This window comes from Ochlerotatus camptorhynchus, unplaced genomic scaffold (assembly GCF_037179485.1).
Source record: "Ochlerotatus camptorhynchus isolate MF236.1 unplaced genomic scaffold, CSIRO-AGI_Acam_v1.1 ptg000220l, whole genome shotgun sequence".
Classification (NCBI taxonomy): domain Eukaryota; kingdom Metazoa; phylum Arthropoda; class Insecta; order Diptera; family Culicidae; genus Ochlerotatus; species Ochlerotatus camptorhynchus.
In genome coordinates, this window is record NW_027040710.1 from 973,407 (window position 1) to 989,546 (window position 16,140).

The 16,140-nt window shown below is 38.5% G+C and overlaps 1 protein-coding gene across 1 annotated transcript in view; it reads right to left on the bottom strand.

The window, feature by feature from the left end:
* The window catches only part of LOC135703723 (angiopoietin-2), a 390,934-nt gene that overhangs the window by 345,492 nt on the left and 29,302 nt on the right, over window positions 1-16,140 (bottom strand). The window contains exon 2 of the mRNA XM_065225018.1: window positions 3,496-4,033. Within this exon, the coding sequence (XP_065081090.1) occupies window positions 3,496-3,725 (230 nt within the window). The 5' untranslated portion in view covers window positions 3,726-4,033. The remainder of the gene's footprint in view (window positions 1-3,495; window positions 4,034-16,140) is intronic.

Here is a 16,140-nt window from a genome sequence, read left to right on the forward strand (position 1 = left end):
GTAAGCGTGATTACCTCTCACTCCAGCAGTCCAGGGTTCAATCCCAGTCGGCACCGCCGGATTTTCTGAGGCATAAAATTTTGCGTGACGAATAAACACCTCTTTGCTAATAGCGCAAATAGCACAGCTTCAAAACTAAAAAAAAATATCATTCACATTAGTTAAATTTTTAGAAATAAACACACAAATCATACATTTTGGTGTCCATCGTGAGTTGCTCTAATGTGCGGCTAAGGTTATGGGTTTCCCACTGTGGGTCTATTTTCGAGAGCAGTTTTTAATTCACAATTACTTTCATATATTGATTCCCTTCCTTCCAGATTATACTAAATTCAAATTCCTATCCGTCTATCAATTAATCTCTGTTCTGAAGGACACTATAAATTAAAAATTTGATTTTCCCCCTTTGAGACAGATTATCTTAATTTTCACTTTCTTCAACAATTGAACATTCTTTTCATCCAACTTTCAAATCTCCTTTCTTTCCGTTTGTGTTTTCTTTTGCCTTACCGCAAAATACCCAATAATGATTACAAAGTAAACATTTTCGAGGGAAACTGGGACTACCCCTCCAGGAGCTCAATTACCTAGTGGCAAACGTTTTTGTTTACTGAGCAGAAGACCATGGGTTCAATTCCAAGCTCCTTCGCGTTATACGATCGTTAGGACATCAATGCAGCTTAGCGTTTACGAAAACGAATCCTGCTGCAATCCCAACCCTTTTATCCAACATCCCAGAGATTTCTCGTGGAAAAGCAGAGGATTTCTCGGCCTTCCTTTCTTGACCAGCGTATTGCGCTGGTATTGCCTAGTTTGAGATCCCCATTTTTTTTTATATTGAGGATGAATGCTAATCCCCAGCGTCGTCTATTGGTCCTCTGTGAGATTACCGCTGATCTGGCAAAATCAGAGTAGCATATGTGGGCGGTCAATCATGCTCATGCTCATGCTCTAGAGAAGCTAGTTCTAAAACTAGCTAAAACCAGCATTCTTAATATACATTTTCACTGAAAATAGATTACACGTATCAGGAAACCATTCTCGGGAATTTGTATCTATGTTGGTCTATCAATAAATTAAGAGAAATTTCTAGTGGAAGCTGTTGGATTTTTAAGAGAGGTTTTTTTTAGAAAGAAAAATCCGTATAAAGTTTGAAGAATCATCCGATGGAAGTTGACAGAATCTGCCTGGAGATCATCATTTTCGGGAAGTAAAAGTGATTTTGAAACAATTCAAAAGAAAAATTCAACTTCAGTTGAACTTCCTGAAGTAGCCAGGAAATTTTTTCAGGGCAAGTCAGCAGGCTTGCTGAAACTCCTCAAACTCACTGGAGGTTTTAAAATACTATTGTCCTGCAAGTTTAGCCAGCCCTCACCTCGAGTGAGTGGCGGTAGGAATATGGAAGAGCTAAACAAAAACTCCTCGAGAGAGAGGGAGAGTGAACTTCAGCGAAAGGATGATTTTACGTGAGGTGCGCTTTTCGAGACTAGAGATGAACTAGCCTCAGGCTAAAAATCTCTAAAATAAAGACAAAAAAAAAAAAAAAAAAAAGCTTTTCGAGACTTCGGATGACTTTTTTTGTTCGACGCAAGAAGCTCAGAGTTCACCCAGAGTGAGAGTAAGAGCGTGTCATAGAAAACATGAACATGAATGGCAAAAAACCTCACTCTCATATTATCCTCCTTAGCTCACAAGCTCTGAAGCTCAGCGGAATGATTTGGCAGTAGGCATTCTACTCCTCAGAAAAATGCTACGCTCGCCTCATTTCAAACTCAGGAGCGAGGCTCCTTCAAGCCTGCAAGTCAGTAGGACTTTTGGAGGAAGTCAGACGAAGCTTCCAGGATGAATTGCAACAAGCTTCCGGTAGCAGTCAGACGAATCTTCTGAAGGAAGTCTGAAAAATAAACTCTAAGGTGATGTCGGAAGAAGCTTTCGGAGGAAACCAGAAGCACTTCTGGGGGAAGTCGAAAAAAATAGTTGGAAGGATCTTCCTTGGAAGTTGTTAGAAACATCCTAATAAAATGGAACTAGCTTCTGCGAAAAGTTGGAATAAATTTCCAAGGCAAATTGAAAGAGGCTTCTTGAAAAAAAAAATACTCTCGAGAGTAGTGGGAAGACATATTCAGTCAGAAAAATTTTCCTGACAATTCTGAAGAACCTTTCAAATGAAAACGAAAGAAACTTCCAGACGAAGTAAGAAAAAAAAATTCTGAATGAAGCCAAAAGAATCAAAAAAAGTACCTCCTGTATTTTGAGACTTCTACTGACATTTTTCATCAGAGGCATCTTGAGTTGAGTTAATTCTCCCTTACTCGATATTGAAGGGACCATCTAGTTAGGGAGGATATCAAACTATGGAACTAAACTTAGGAACAGTATTTTAGAAAAGTGGTTGAAGTATCCTGGATTTTCATCGAGCTAGGGGAGGGATCGAGTAAGAGAGAGTTGAAGGTATGAAAAGTGCAGAAGTTGACTTCCATTTAGCATACAAAGATAATTTTATGTGTGCATCAACGCTCTTGGTTTTTCTGACGCACTTAGCAAGTCGGTCCCATTTGCGTTTTAATAAAAATTGAGTTTTTTAGTGTAAATGGTAATTAATGACCTGTATTTTACAAAACTGGATGAACACAGCAAGGTTGTTCTAAGAAAGTTTGGAAAAACATCTAAAAAGGTTGTCCCTGTGCATAAGAAGCAATGGTACAAGACAAACATAAAACGCATTTTTCTCGGCATGCTGACTTGTGCTACGAACGACACACTCTGCAAAAATGTCTTGTAAATTTCGGTTCCCTGAGACCGACACATGTAAGCGGCCCTTTTGACATAAGAATCAGTTGAAAGAAACGATAAAATAAACTCAATGAAACGTTCTCTTCGTCGATTTGCCTATATTTCGGTTTGAGAACACTTAATTTTACATGAAATGTTTGTTTACGTTCCATGATTTACGTCTCGTGTAAAATATGTTATTTCTAAGTGTGCAGTATTGTACTTATTTGGAACGCGTATCATAAAACAAATCATTTTCAATACCTTTTCAGAAGACCTCATTAATCCACTCATTGATGACCTTGTGAGGTAAGTATTTTTAGATCCCTCGATAATTATTGCTATTCCAAAAACATTACACATTCACATTAAACTCTGTAAAATTTGATCCTAAAACCAAAGCCTTTTTAAAAACTACCTAAATTTCGAATCGATTTGCACTTAGTCCGAACAAAGCTCAGCCCTGACCTCGATCAGCCAAAATAACCACCGAAATTACCCCTTTCACAAAAAAAAAACAAAATCTCTTTATCTCACTGCTCTTCGATGGTATCTCAGATTTCACGGCAGTCAAGTCCCGCATACGCAATTCCGAACGCATCGCACATTCACATATCTAATTTCACACCTTCGCCATGGTGCACGTCCGAGCCGTGTGGCGTGATTTGAATAATTCAGCTCAATTAGTATTGTATGCAAGAAGCCCCACCAATTTGCACTCACCTTGATCTATAGTTCCCACGTCCTCCCTGCTGGGCGGTAAGGTTCTTGGCGGTCAAATTACGCATTCCGGTGCTGTTGTTGTTCTGCGCTGACAGCTGGCTGGCACTGGTTCGCGGAAGGCGCGGCGAGGGATTGCCCGTACCGGGCCGCACCGGTGCCCCACTCTGGACCAAGGCCCCGAAGTAGAGCAACAGTAGCACAAAATAGTAGTAGGCCCTAAACAAGGCCATCTCCGCCGGATTCGGAACGAATCGACGCGGTCCAAAGCTATATCTGTCTCAGTACAGTAGTGTTCAATCTATAATTTGGAAACAGTTGCGGGGATTGGTCCACCGAGGGTTGCACTTCCGGTACGGAGACCACACTGACGTTGCCTTCTATTCTTTTGCACGATTCACTGAAATTCCGGTCACCGAAACAACACTTCTAATAGCCTACGGACACGGGTCTGTAGCTTCCAGAATAGCACCACGGATCTTCTCAGCACGTGGACACCAACGAGCGCACCGACGGGTGACCGACGGATGACGAGTCTTATCTAGATTTTGGGAAAGAGGAAAAACACATTAGTAAGGGTTGGAAACTTTGTCGTAACCAAGAAAACAGCAACGGAAAAACAATACATAATTAATTGACTGTTTGTTGTCTTCTGCAAGGGGTGGATTTCCCCCCCCCCCTTTTTGACTGTTTCTCTCTGTCTCTGTTGCTGAATCAACAGCATCAACCAAGCACTACGCCGACAGATTTCTCTTAATTGGTAATTAAGCCTTTGCATATTTTGGTTGTGTTTCTTCTTGTTGGGAGTCTTTTATACAACCCGCATTGTATTCACCGCAACCGGATTACCACGACTTATCTTCCGCTTTGCCGTTTTTTACAACCGAAAATTGCTGCGCACATTGTTGAGCTTTGCCAGTGCCAGTGTTGTCTAAAAGCCGACAATGTTTTGAACAGTCTAGCGTCCAGTTGGGTGATTTTTATGTAACGGAAGCGAAGTATTCCAAATTGTATGTTTTCAACGGACACCTTATGATTTATACCCTATGATACCAGGTTCAGCATCCAATTGTTTATGAAAATTAAAACCAGTTGGAAAGCAGAGGGCCTAAACTGTCGACCGTATCCATAAACTAGATAGCCGTTCAGGTAGGTATTTGTCAAAAAAATTACGTATTTTTTTTTTTATAAAACAGAAGGCAAACATTCGTGTGGGCGTTGTCAGGGTTTGAGAAGAGCGGTGAATGCAGCGCATCCATTTATATATTAGGTACCTATTAGATATTTTTTTCATTTGATATTTTACGATACCGAAAGTGTTCTGGCCGGATTAAATCGGCGCAAACATGTCTTATTGCGTTCAATGAGAGGCTTAATAAGCAACACGTGAAACGGCCAATGCATATAGTAAACAATAACTATAAACGTCGATATCTCATGAATCATAGCATACTCGCATAAACGGACTACACCATCTAGAAGGATGAGACTTTCTATACCACTTGGCTTGATTGAATAAGTTTTAATTCTCGATAAATCGACGTTGAAAGTAGTTATTTACGTTTTGCATATAGACCATTTTCAAATATTGTTCTAGTTTTGTAGATTCTGCTTTTGCGGTGTGGCTGCACCACCGTGCACCAAGATTATTCAGGGTATAGATAATGAAGGGCCTGCGTTCAATTCCAGTCGGCGTCGTCGGGATTTTCTGAGGCATAACATCTCTGATCACGGCTTCTGAAGGGAAGTAAAGCCGTTGGTCCCCGACCCATGAGTTGATGGGTTGATAGGTAGGGTCCAGGTGTGGGAGCTACCTCCCTGGCGTCAGTAGCATAAGGATACGGAAAACAGCTAGACGGAAAACAAATCAAAAGGAACAAAAAGGGTATAGATTTCAGGTGTAACTACACACTTAGAAATACCTAATTTTACACGTGACGGAATCCATCTTTGACATAAAGGATGAGACGTAAACAAACATGTCATGTAAAATTAAGTGCTCCGAGATTGAAAAGTTCGGTACTCGACGAAAAGTACGTTTGATTGAGCTGAGTTTTGGGTCTATTACGACTCAATTTTATGTCAAAAATGACGCTCGTATATGTCAGTCTCAGAACACCTAAATTTACATGAATTTTTTTAAGTGTGTACATTTGTTTACAAACAAATTATGTTATGCTGTCAATGACTTGCGCTTGTTGTTGCCACTGCACCCGTGTACACTGTTACTGGAAAGTACCCATTAATGTGAATAATTTCACCCATTTTGAAATAAAGTAGGCTATCCCATTTAATGGGTAAAAAATTACCCATTAATGGGTAATTAATATCCATAAATGTGCAATTGTTACCCATTAGTGGGTAAACGTTACTCATTAATGTGTTATTTTTTTACCCATTTAAGGGGCCCTACTTTACTTCAAAACTTTACTGGGTTGCGATTTTTGTAAGAATTCTTAGGCAATGCTGAGGAGAGGTTCTAGGGAATTTACAAGAGAATTCCAACATAATTCTAAGCATTCATACTTAATTCAGATCACCGAAGTTGGTATAATTTTACCGGGTTTTTGAACAGCTGAAAAAGTCGGTTAGATTTCAAGACATTTTATTATTTTTTTTTTTATAATTAAATGAAGTTAACAATTGGTTGACATCTGGCATTCAACATTGCGTTTGAAATTTGAATGGAAATTAGTATGAGAAAACCTACTTTTTTGCATTTTTATTCCTAGGAACAGCTATTTTGCTTGAATCATGCAACAATGATGTAAAAGAATAGTCCAAAGAGTACCTAAATATTTTGTCGAAGAATGTACCAAAGAATAACACTAAAATGAAACAGTCGGAAAAATGAATTCTAGAATAACATTTGAAAAGGGCGTATCTAGACTAAAATTTGAAAGGGGCGGAAGAGCCTAAATGTAAAAAAACCATATGTTGCCACATATGGAGAGAACAGTTCACAAGCTACTCGATAAACACGAAAAAGTAAAAGAAAATATAATATTAAATCATCAAAAACGTTTCCTTTTACATTACGTATTTCCAATTTTCAACTCTATGATACATCTGGTTGTTACTCCTTGTACCAAAACTACGAATTATATTGTTTTAATATGCAAGAGATTTGAACTCGTGACTTTGGCGTGAGAGGTATGGATGCTAACCACTACGCCGAGGTGACATATAATTAATAGTGTAATCTATCATCATGCATCACTAAAAACACACAAAAAGTTTTCTTTGTCGTGAAATTGAGAATAAAACATCATACGCCCTGATAATTTCATACATGTTGTTACGCCCCGGATCTTCCATCCTTTGAACTTCCAACACTGGTGATACGCCGTGGAAATACACCCTCGGGATTTGTTGGTCTTCTTTTTGTTCGTTGTTTACACGTGAAATATCAATCGGATGCATTTCAAATGAATCGGGTGTGACTAGTTACTACAGAATCAGTACGTTTGGCATATTAAAACAATATAATTCGTAGTTCTGGTGCAAGGCGTAACAACCAGATGCATCATAGAGTTGAAAGTTGGAAATACACCATGTAAGAAGAAACGTTTTTGATGATTTGAAGCGATAATTTCTTCTACTTTTTCGTGTTTATCGAGTAGTTTGTGAACTGTTCTCTTTATATGTGGCAAAAAATGATTTGTTTACATTTTTGTAGTTACGCCCTTTTCAAATGTTAGTCTAGAATTATGCTTGGTAATTTTGTGGTTATGCTTCCTCCTCGGTAGAAATGAAATTTTACGCTTTTTATCAAAATAATCACACCAAAATCAGAGATTTCCCATTTTGAAACTACTCGATCAACAACTGAACGATTATTTTTTTGTTCATTGTGCTGTCATTTTTCCACCAATGAGAGTGTAGCACAAGTTTTAAACGATGGGTGATGATCCTCTGAAGCAGTTAATGCTTGTATCGGCTTGATATAACCGATTACAAATATTTTACTTTTTGGTGTTAATCGATTGATGGATTATTCGAATTAAAATCGGCCATCACTACATAAATGTGAAACGTCATTTCAAATATAAGAACCGTTCATAAATAATGATGCAATTTGAAAGGAACATTGGCTAATCACAAATTACGTCCCCACCGTAACTGGAATAAACACGTTGATGTACGGGGCTAGAATGTCTCTGAAAAAAGTAGCTATAGCTGTTCAAAGAGCAATCTTTAGAATTAAGTGCCAAAAAATCACTATTCCTGCCCGGCAGTGTTGTGCCAATGAAAGTCAAATTCCAAACTTAAATAATTTCGGAGTTTCTTATCTTATCGATTTGGTATGTTCAGATGAACTATTCAAAAACAATAGCTCTATATAATGTACGTAGATGGTGATGGGGAGAGGCTTTCTACAGCCTCTCCCGCCCTCCTAGACTCACTCATATTCATGGAAGTAAAGTTTTAAACTGAAATAACTTCGGAGTTTCGCATCTTGTCAAGTTAATATGATCAGATAAATTATTCAAAAACAATTCTAGATAGAGCTGGAATTAGGGCGTAACAGGTTTTATAAGCAATGACTTCACTCGTTGATTTCTAGGAATTCAAGACACGCCTTCACAAACAAACATTACCATCGGGTAGGGGAAGTCTTCCCCTACTCGATGGTGACGTCAATTTGCCAGGGAGAGCCATGACTTTCGAGAAATCGACGAGAGAAGTCATTGTTTACAAAACCTGTTACGCCCTAATTCCAGCTCTATCTAGAATTGTTCAATCTCATAAGCGCTGTAAGAGAAGGGGGCTTACTACTTCCCACGCCTCTCACTCAGATCAATGGAAGTAAAACTTCAAACTGAAATAACATCGGTGTTTCTTATTTGTCATGTCAGATGTTTTATTCAAAAATATTTGCTCTATCTAATAGGATGGGTCATTCAAAAACATTTGCTCAATCTCATAGACGTAGTTCAAAAGGGCAGAGCGTTACCTTCAACTGCTAATTTAAAAATTAACAAAAAGCGAGCTGTCATCACTATCTGTTGTATTTTATCAGTGGTCAATGAAATCACATTTTGTGTGCGACGATGATTTCATAAGCGAGTTTGATCAGCCAGCTCAAAAATCTACGTAAACAGAAAAGAGGAGAAGCACACCAAAAGCAGCAGAAAACGAAAAGTGTCCTCATATGTCGGTTTCCGTACTTGCTTTTATGCTTTTGCTATAGGTTGCTCCAGCTTTCTGTAAATTTCTGTAAGAAAATATCTTACAGAGCAGCAAGTACGGAAACAGATCTTTAATATTAGGTACAGTCAAATTTTGCTCGTTGATCTATCTTTAAGTGGACTCCGTTGAGTTAAGAATAGTGTTAACACAATTGTATACCTCCGACATATACAGCCATTCCATAACAAAACGATATAGTGGTTTTCAGAATTTCATAAAAATTGTAGTTTGTTTTATTGCAAAATATTTGAACTGAATTTCGTTTTTATTTTGTCATTAGGATGACCATTTCGATGTTAGGGTGGTCAAAAAAATCATTTTTTTTTTTCAAACGACCAGACTACCATGCGTCTCCATTGATTTAAAGCGACTGTAATAGGATCACATTAATTGTACATATTTCAATTTTGGAGTATTGATATGATGATATGATGATATGAACTACCACTCACTGTAGCTAGACAACTGTCGGTAGACTGTGGAATATCTTCGCTGTTCGACTGGATCAAGTTTAATAAACCTCTTATTGTACTCAACCTGATATTGTATGAAGGGCCAAAAACGGTTTGGGAGAATCCGTGGGCAACATCGCCCACGTGCATCCACGGGATAAATGAGAATTCCTTCCAGCAAAAGGATCATACAACCGGTAAAAAACAGGTCATCCAACAGGAGGACGTCCCAATGAGTGGGAAAAAGAGCCCGTCCTCTTTTCACGAAATGATAAAGACAGGGAGTTGGCATTTCCACTCTCCCCATCCATTTCGCTTCAATCAGAATTTAATGTTTCATTTAATAATTTTTTTTTTTACTTTATTTAAGAGATTTTTAGCCTTAGGCTAGTTCATCTCTACATATAATAATGGAATGAAAGTTAAATATGTTGAAATGGAATCCATGACATCACGATGATTTCGAAGAGCTCCCATAGATACCCAGACAACAAGAATGCAAAAAAAATAGCTTATAGTTTCAAAAGTGGAGGCCATACAAGTTGATTTAACATCATATACAATTTAATCTGTAATAACAAATTCAATTTGAAAAGTCTTACGATGTAATCCGATTTAATTTGTGATACAGTACGATGGAAAAATGTTTCATCGCATATAAGTCGAAGATTTGTATTCCATATGATTTAACATAAACATAGTGTGAAGTATGTCATTCTTATATGCGATGTTCACTTAAACTGTATAAATTTTACGATACTGTCTGCACATTGTTATACGACTTCTGGTTGTCTGGGTATGCTGTCACTACTTCTTCACCCGTCGTTAAAAACAGCACTCCCGCCTTTCGTTCCTCACACAACAGTGTAAACCCCATCAACCATGAAACACACTCTAGCTGCTCCAACTAGATGGACCTCAGCAGTTTCTATCACCAATCACTTGCGACAAAACGGGTTCACTTTGCCAGTACGCAGTCTGTAAGATGCAGCGCCAGCTCCTCACCGGCCGAATCAACTCGCGACTAGTAACGAAATCAGAACCGACAACTGCAGCAGCCGAAAAAAAAACATGTATAACAGAGGACATGGCATACTTCGATTGCATTTCTGAAACACAACCTCAACGCACAAACACGACGACGACAACATTCGGCAAGCACTCGTCCGAGAGGCGGAACGCCAGCACGCAGCAAGTAAGGGAATAAACAATACACACACAGAGCACGAGCTGAACTGCTATCGTTGAAAGGCAAACGCGAACTCCGACTTATTTCAATTTTGTAGTAATGAGCGAAAAAACAAAACAAATCCTAAATTTTCAAGGAATTAAAAAAAAACATAGTGCGCCTTCTGTTTACAAACCATGAAAACCATAAAAAAAACAAAAACAATAAATGTTTTTCAATACAAAATCCCAATTTTTGAATATCATTATATTTTTTTCTAAAACGTATATTTTAATTATCTTTCATTTGATGTTTTGATCATTAAAATCAACCATTGGTTCAATTTTTTTATTTTTCTTTTTTAAAAGAAAAAGAAAGATTTTTGAACCACTCCAACATGGAAATGGTCATCATAATGACAAAATAAAAAAAATATGGTCTAATATTTTGCGATAAGGAACAAAATCACAATTTTTTACGAAATTATGAGAACCACTATATGGTTTTGATGTGGAATGGTTATAAAAATAGTATCCAAAAAATAAAACCACCAGTCTTGATCGAGTCTCAATAGAAGCATTTCCTTCAGAAAGAAAGAACATTACCGGCCATGGTTGGTTTTCACCAGCGGAATTTTATCAGTTAATAAAATACCGAACAGCAGAAGCTTGGATTATATGCTTATTATACAGAAGGAATTCTCAGGAATATCTCTAGCGAATATTAAATAGAATTATGAAGACAAATTAAGCAAGTTATTGTAAAAAATATAAAATTGGAAGAGAATTATTTTGCTGGGGAGAATTCCTTAAGGGCTTAGAAGAAAGTTTGAAGAGGATACCAGAGATAATCCCAATGAATCCTCTGAAGAGCGAAATTTTACAGACATATGATTCTTTCAAATAACGAGTTAAAGAAATCAGTGGGACTTATCATTCTAGCACTGAGACTTGTGTGGGGGGCCAGCAATTAATCAAGATTGTGACGCAGTTAGCTTAGCTAAAAAAGTTTAATTTTACATACCTTCTCGGCAACTACGAACTCGAAATATATTTACAACAAACCACTATCGCACAAATTATACCAAATTTGGTCCACTAAATCAAATTATGACTGCTTACAAATAAACATAGTGATACTATTGATTTTATAATGACAAATACCAGACTAAAGCAGTACGTTAATTCTATTCATAATTTTAACATATGACTTGTAACTTGTAAAAATGGTCTACATCTGATTGACGACAATAAAAAAATTAATAAAAAAAAACCTAGTTAAAAATTAGTTGTTTGATGGACAAAACTCAAGAAAGTCTGCGTATCTTGAAGGTTAAGGGGCCAGTAGCCCTATGCACACGTAGCCATACTGGAGGGGTTCTGCTTTCTACAGTCAGAGCCCAATGAAGACATGTTTGCGAGGCCATAGGAAACATAATGGGAAAACGGATCAATCGCTCTGGTTGAATTACCAAACTGGTACAAACCGAGTGAGACGGAAAGGCAGAAACTGGTTAAATCCAGAAGCTATGGGGCCCTTCAATAATTACGTTAGCACTTAGGGCGTATGTTCTTACGTTTCCATACATGAGATGGAGGGGGCCTCAGAAAAATGTTACCTAAGCATGAACAAGCCCCATACAAACCATTCAAATATTCAATGTAAGATCTTACAAAGGGAGGAAATCCATTAAATACTGCTAAATCTTACAATGCGTTTTAAAAATCCCAAAACAGTGTATACGAAATAATTTCATGGCCCCAGATGTTATTGACATGATACTGCAGAAATAAAGAGAAGGAAGGTGCATAAAACTTAACAACATTCAGGTAATTGATCCTCATTCAGAACCAGAACCCGAAACAGGAGTTTAATTGAATGTAAATTACGGTGTTTTATTAGCACATTACTGATTAGTGGACCCCATAACTCGTTTCCATTAATCGCTGTTGTGCCCAGAGGACCCCGTAGTTTTCACCACACAATCAAACTTTAGTTGGTCAAAGGATTTAGTGTAATATCGCCGATCACGGATTTCATCCCAAAGCCCCAAAACTTGTATGGGGTTGGCCGTACCCTTTCAGATTCCAATGAAACTTTGTGGATGATAAGATGTTGTCTACTTAATCAACCTTGCATGAATTGAAGAATAAGTCGGAAGTGCAATATAAAAAGGACTGTTGTTTTTCAATTATGTTTTTCAAAAAAAAATGTATTTAATAAAAAAAAATAAGAAACACACAAAATGTAAACAGAGTGGACAGTTTGGATTTCTAGCGCTGTCAATCTTTTGCATAAAATTCAAGCGAAAATTTTCCTTTTGGCCGGTGTGAAAAGTGTGATCTGTGAAAAACATCGCTACGATAGCAAATTTCTGGATCCTTAAAGTCATTTTGCAAACCGCGAAGTTATTTTTTGGTTCTAATGAGAAGCGGTAGTTGAACTACAATTAGTGCTGATTGGCAAACGCGGTTAGAAGAAAACAGAAGAGAACGAAGATCCGTGTACGGCGTTCGTTGCGAGCTGTGTGATTAAGACGAAGCGTTTGGCGGAAGACAACTGACAGCAGCTAAAGGGCTACTGGAGAAAATCGTGGAATAGAGAAGTCCACCCCTGTAGATTCACGAAATGCATCGCTGCGTAAATATATTTATTTAGACTCGAATCATTTCACATAATCATCTTTGCGGCAAATGCAAGGCAGTAGGCCTGGCCGTTTTGATGTTTGTGTCATATCTCAGATATGCTGCAAACATTAATGTTGACATGAAAAATGATAAAGCGACTATCAACCAGAGCGCAATCTAACAGAATCATCTTTCAGGATGCTTTTTCGTAATGGCTGCTTTTGTATTAGATTAGAAGAAATTCACAAAATGTGGACATTAAATGATTTGTTGGAAAGTGCCTTATATTGCATACTAAAAATAAAAAATGAAATAAAAATTAAACTAATACACTATAGAAAAAATAAACTATTTTAACCCTTTACTGCGCAAGCCTACCTTTCATGTCATGCAACAATGATTCACAATTTAAAAAATATAATATTGTGAAAAACAAATTGCTATCATAACCCTCTACTGCCCATTTTTTTATTCTGCATGCTTTCAGAGTAAGATTGAATGTAAAATGATGATTTTAATGTAAAACAAATTTAAGGTGGCGCTATGTCCTGGCATGAACAGCCTTATGTTGCAAATAGGTAAATTAGAGGACACTCACAACAAAAGCAGAATAGAAAAGAAATTTTTGAAAAGATACATTGACGACCGATTGTGCGCGTGTGAGCATGTGAATCTCAGTAACATAATCTTTTTTTAATTGAAACCATTAAATGAACCACTATTGATTCGCATAATGCACTCTCAACAGAAAATGCAATACAAAAAAAGCCAAAAATCGACAAAGCGAACAAACTGAAAGAAACCCAAACAGATATTGTCAGATAATAGATGCTCAATGAGACACGAAACTGTCAGCTGTGAGCAGCGTTGGATTGAAATGCACAAATGAGTTGTACGGCAAATTTAACGTTGAGAGTTGAGACACACACAAAATGTTCCACAAAACAACACCGCACCGACCGTCGAATGCACTTGACTTGGCCAGTGGGTTTTTGAGGCAGCATTGTCTTCTACTTTCATTTGAATATGGAGTTGCCGTCTACCGTCGCCGCCGGCAGGAAAGTAAGACGAATGAAATGTACCAGAAAAAATTTAAATGTCCATCGGTCATGCTTGTTTTCGTTTCAAATTTTCCATCTCTTCTGACGCTTCTGACACACTGACGCGTCATCAACACGCACACACGACTTCGCAACGTTAGTCGCCACTTTAGTTTTTTTTTGTCTAGTCTTTGCCATACAATACGTGATATGGATATTTCCGAGCGGGGTCTGCCATGGCGGCGTGTGGCGTCTTCGGGCGATGATGTAAGTGAGACGAAATTGTAATTGCTTTGATAGTCGCAATTATAATTTTTACATACAAAAAAGAACGCACGATTGCACCAGTAGGAGCAGCAGCCAATGGAAGCGAGAAGCGTGCGAAATGAGTTCAAGTGACAACGACTCAATGGAAGACGAACATTATTTCAAATTGACGATGCACACAGAGGGTTTGCGATGCGGACGATGACGAGCGACTTGGTGAGTCGTCATGGTGATGGAAAATGTCTGCTGGCATTTGAACTTCAGAAAAGTTCGCATGAGGCTGGCGACGAGTGAATTGTGATGAAAGTCAATAAACTCGGCTGGTCAATTCGGTTGCAATTGGTAGAGGGCACAATATCAGTTTTCCTGGTTACTGGAACGGAAAGTTATTGCTTCTGAAGTATGGTGTCGGATTTCTTTGAGGAGGTTCAAACTGTACCTCACATGCTAAATGGATCTTGTAACTTATTAAAGGTAGCGGTCATGTGACATGAAATATTTCACGCATGAGTGCTTTACCTTTCTATAAAAAAAATAACTGTCATATTTTTATGGCAGAGTTAAACCCACGCAATCACTTTTCACTGATTGTGTTTGGACAACCGTATCAAACTTTCTAAATCATCAAGAAAGCCACCAAAAACAGTAAACTTACCACCTGTCAAACGATAACAAGCCAACAAAATACCCGTCCAACGGCCAGCGCACCTTGCTTATCCGCACTCTCGAATACGAAAGCCTATCGCACCACATAAAACAAGCAGCAGCCGTCCAAGTGCAAGTCCCATTAGCACCCTCCGGACCACTCGATCATAGCTTATCGGTGTCATAACTGTCGGGGATAAGCTCTTCTGGAATTGCATCCTCCGCTGCCCTACCCCAACCCCGTAAATGACTGCAATTAGCCCGAAATAATATTGTATTTTATAACCGAATTGTGTGCGGGTCGCAACCAAAACGGAAAAAGTCTCCAATAAAATTTAATTCCAAATTAAAGTCCACCCCAAACCACCGACGACCAAAAACACTTCTTTTATCAGATTTCGGTCCATTTCGGCCGGTCGGCGTCTTTACAGGTTTTTTTTTTATTATTTTCGTTCGGACCCGTGCGGAACTTTTGTGTCCGCTCTAAATACTTGAGCTGATCAGTGGTCAAAGGCAGGGCCAGTGCCAGCCGAGCATCCGGAGGAATTTTTGCTGCAGTTATAGCCAGAAAATAAAGTTAAACAAAGCGAAAGAAAAACACAATTTGAACAAATAAGTGACGTAAAGACAACCTTTACAACTCGCTCGCTCGGTCGCCCGACTGACGACTGATGGGCGGCGGTACCTATTGGGCTCGATTGTGTAACTGTTTTTGATCTGTCGAAGTCTTTTACGATCGGAGTGCACTGGAAAGGAAATTTGTAGCGCGGTTCCGGAGAAAAACGGGCTTTCAAAGATACTAGGTTATGAATAGGGTGTAGAGATGTCAGTTCTTTCCTTTATTTAACGTCGGTCTCTGTTCCACAATTGACGGCAATCGAATGTGCACGAAGGCAGCTTTCACACCTGCGTAGGATATCGCACCCATTCAAACACACATGGGCCACACAGACACAAAATCCCACAGACCTCGGCTGGGGTTGAGCCCAGACCCATTGGGGTGAGAAAGCAGTTACGCTTACCACTACACCACCGGCGCCGGCTGAGAAATGTCAGTTGTAGCAGTATCTTATTAATTAGGGGAAATGGCTCTAATGTTGGCCTATGGATCTAAAGATTGGGCTCATCGATAAAAATCTTCTGTCTTTCAATTTTTCGTAGACAATGCAAATGGATATGTATGGTTGCTAGTGAAACATTGTCAAAAAATGCATTCCTTTGGAATTAATGTCTGGGCCCAATATAAGGGACACCTA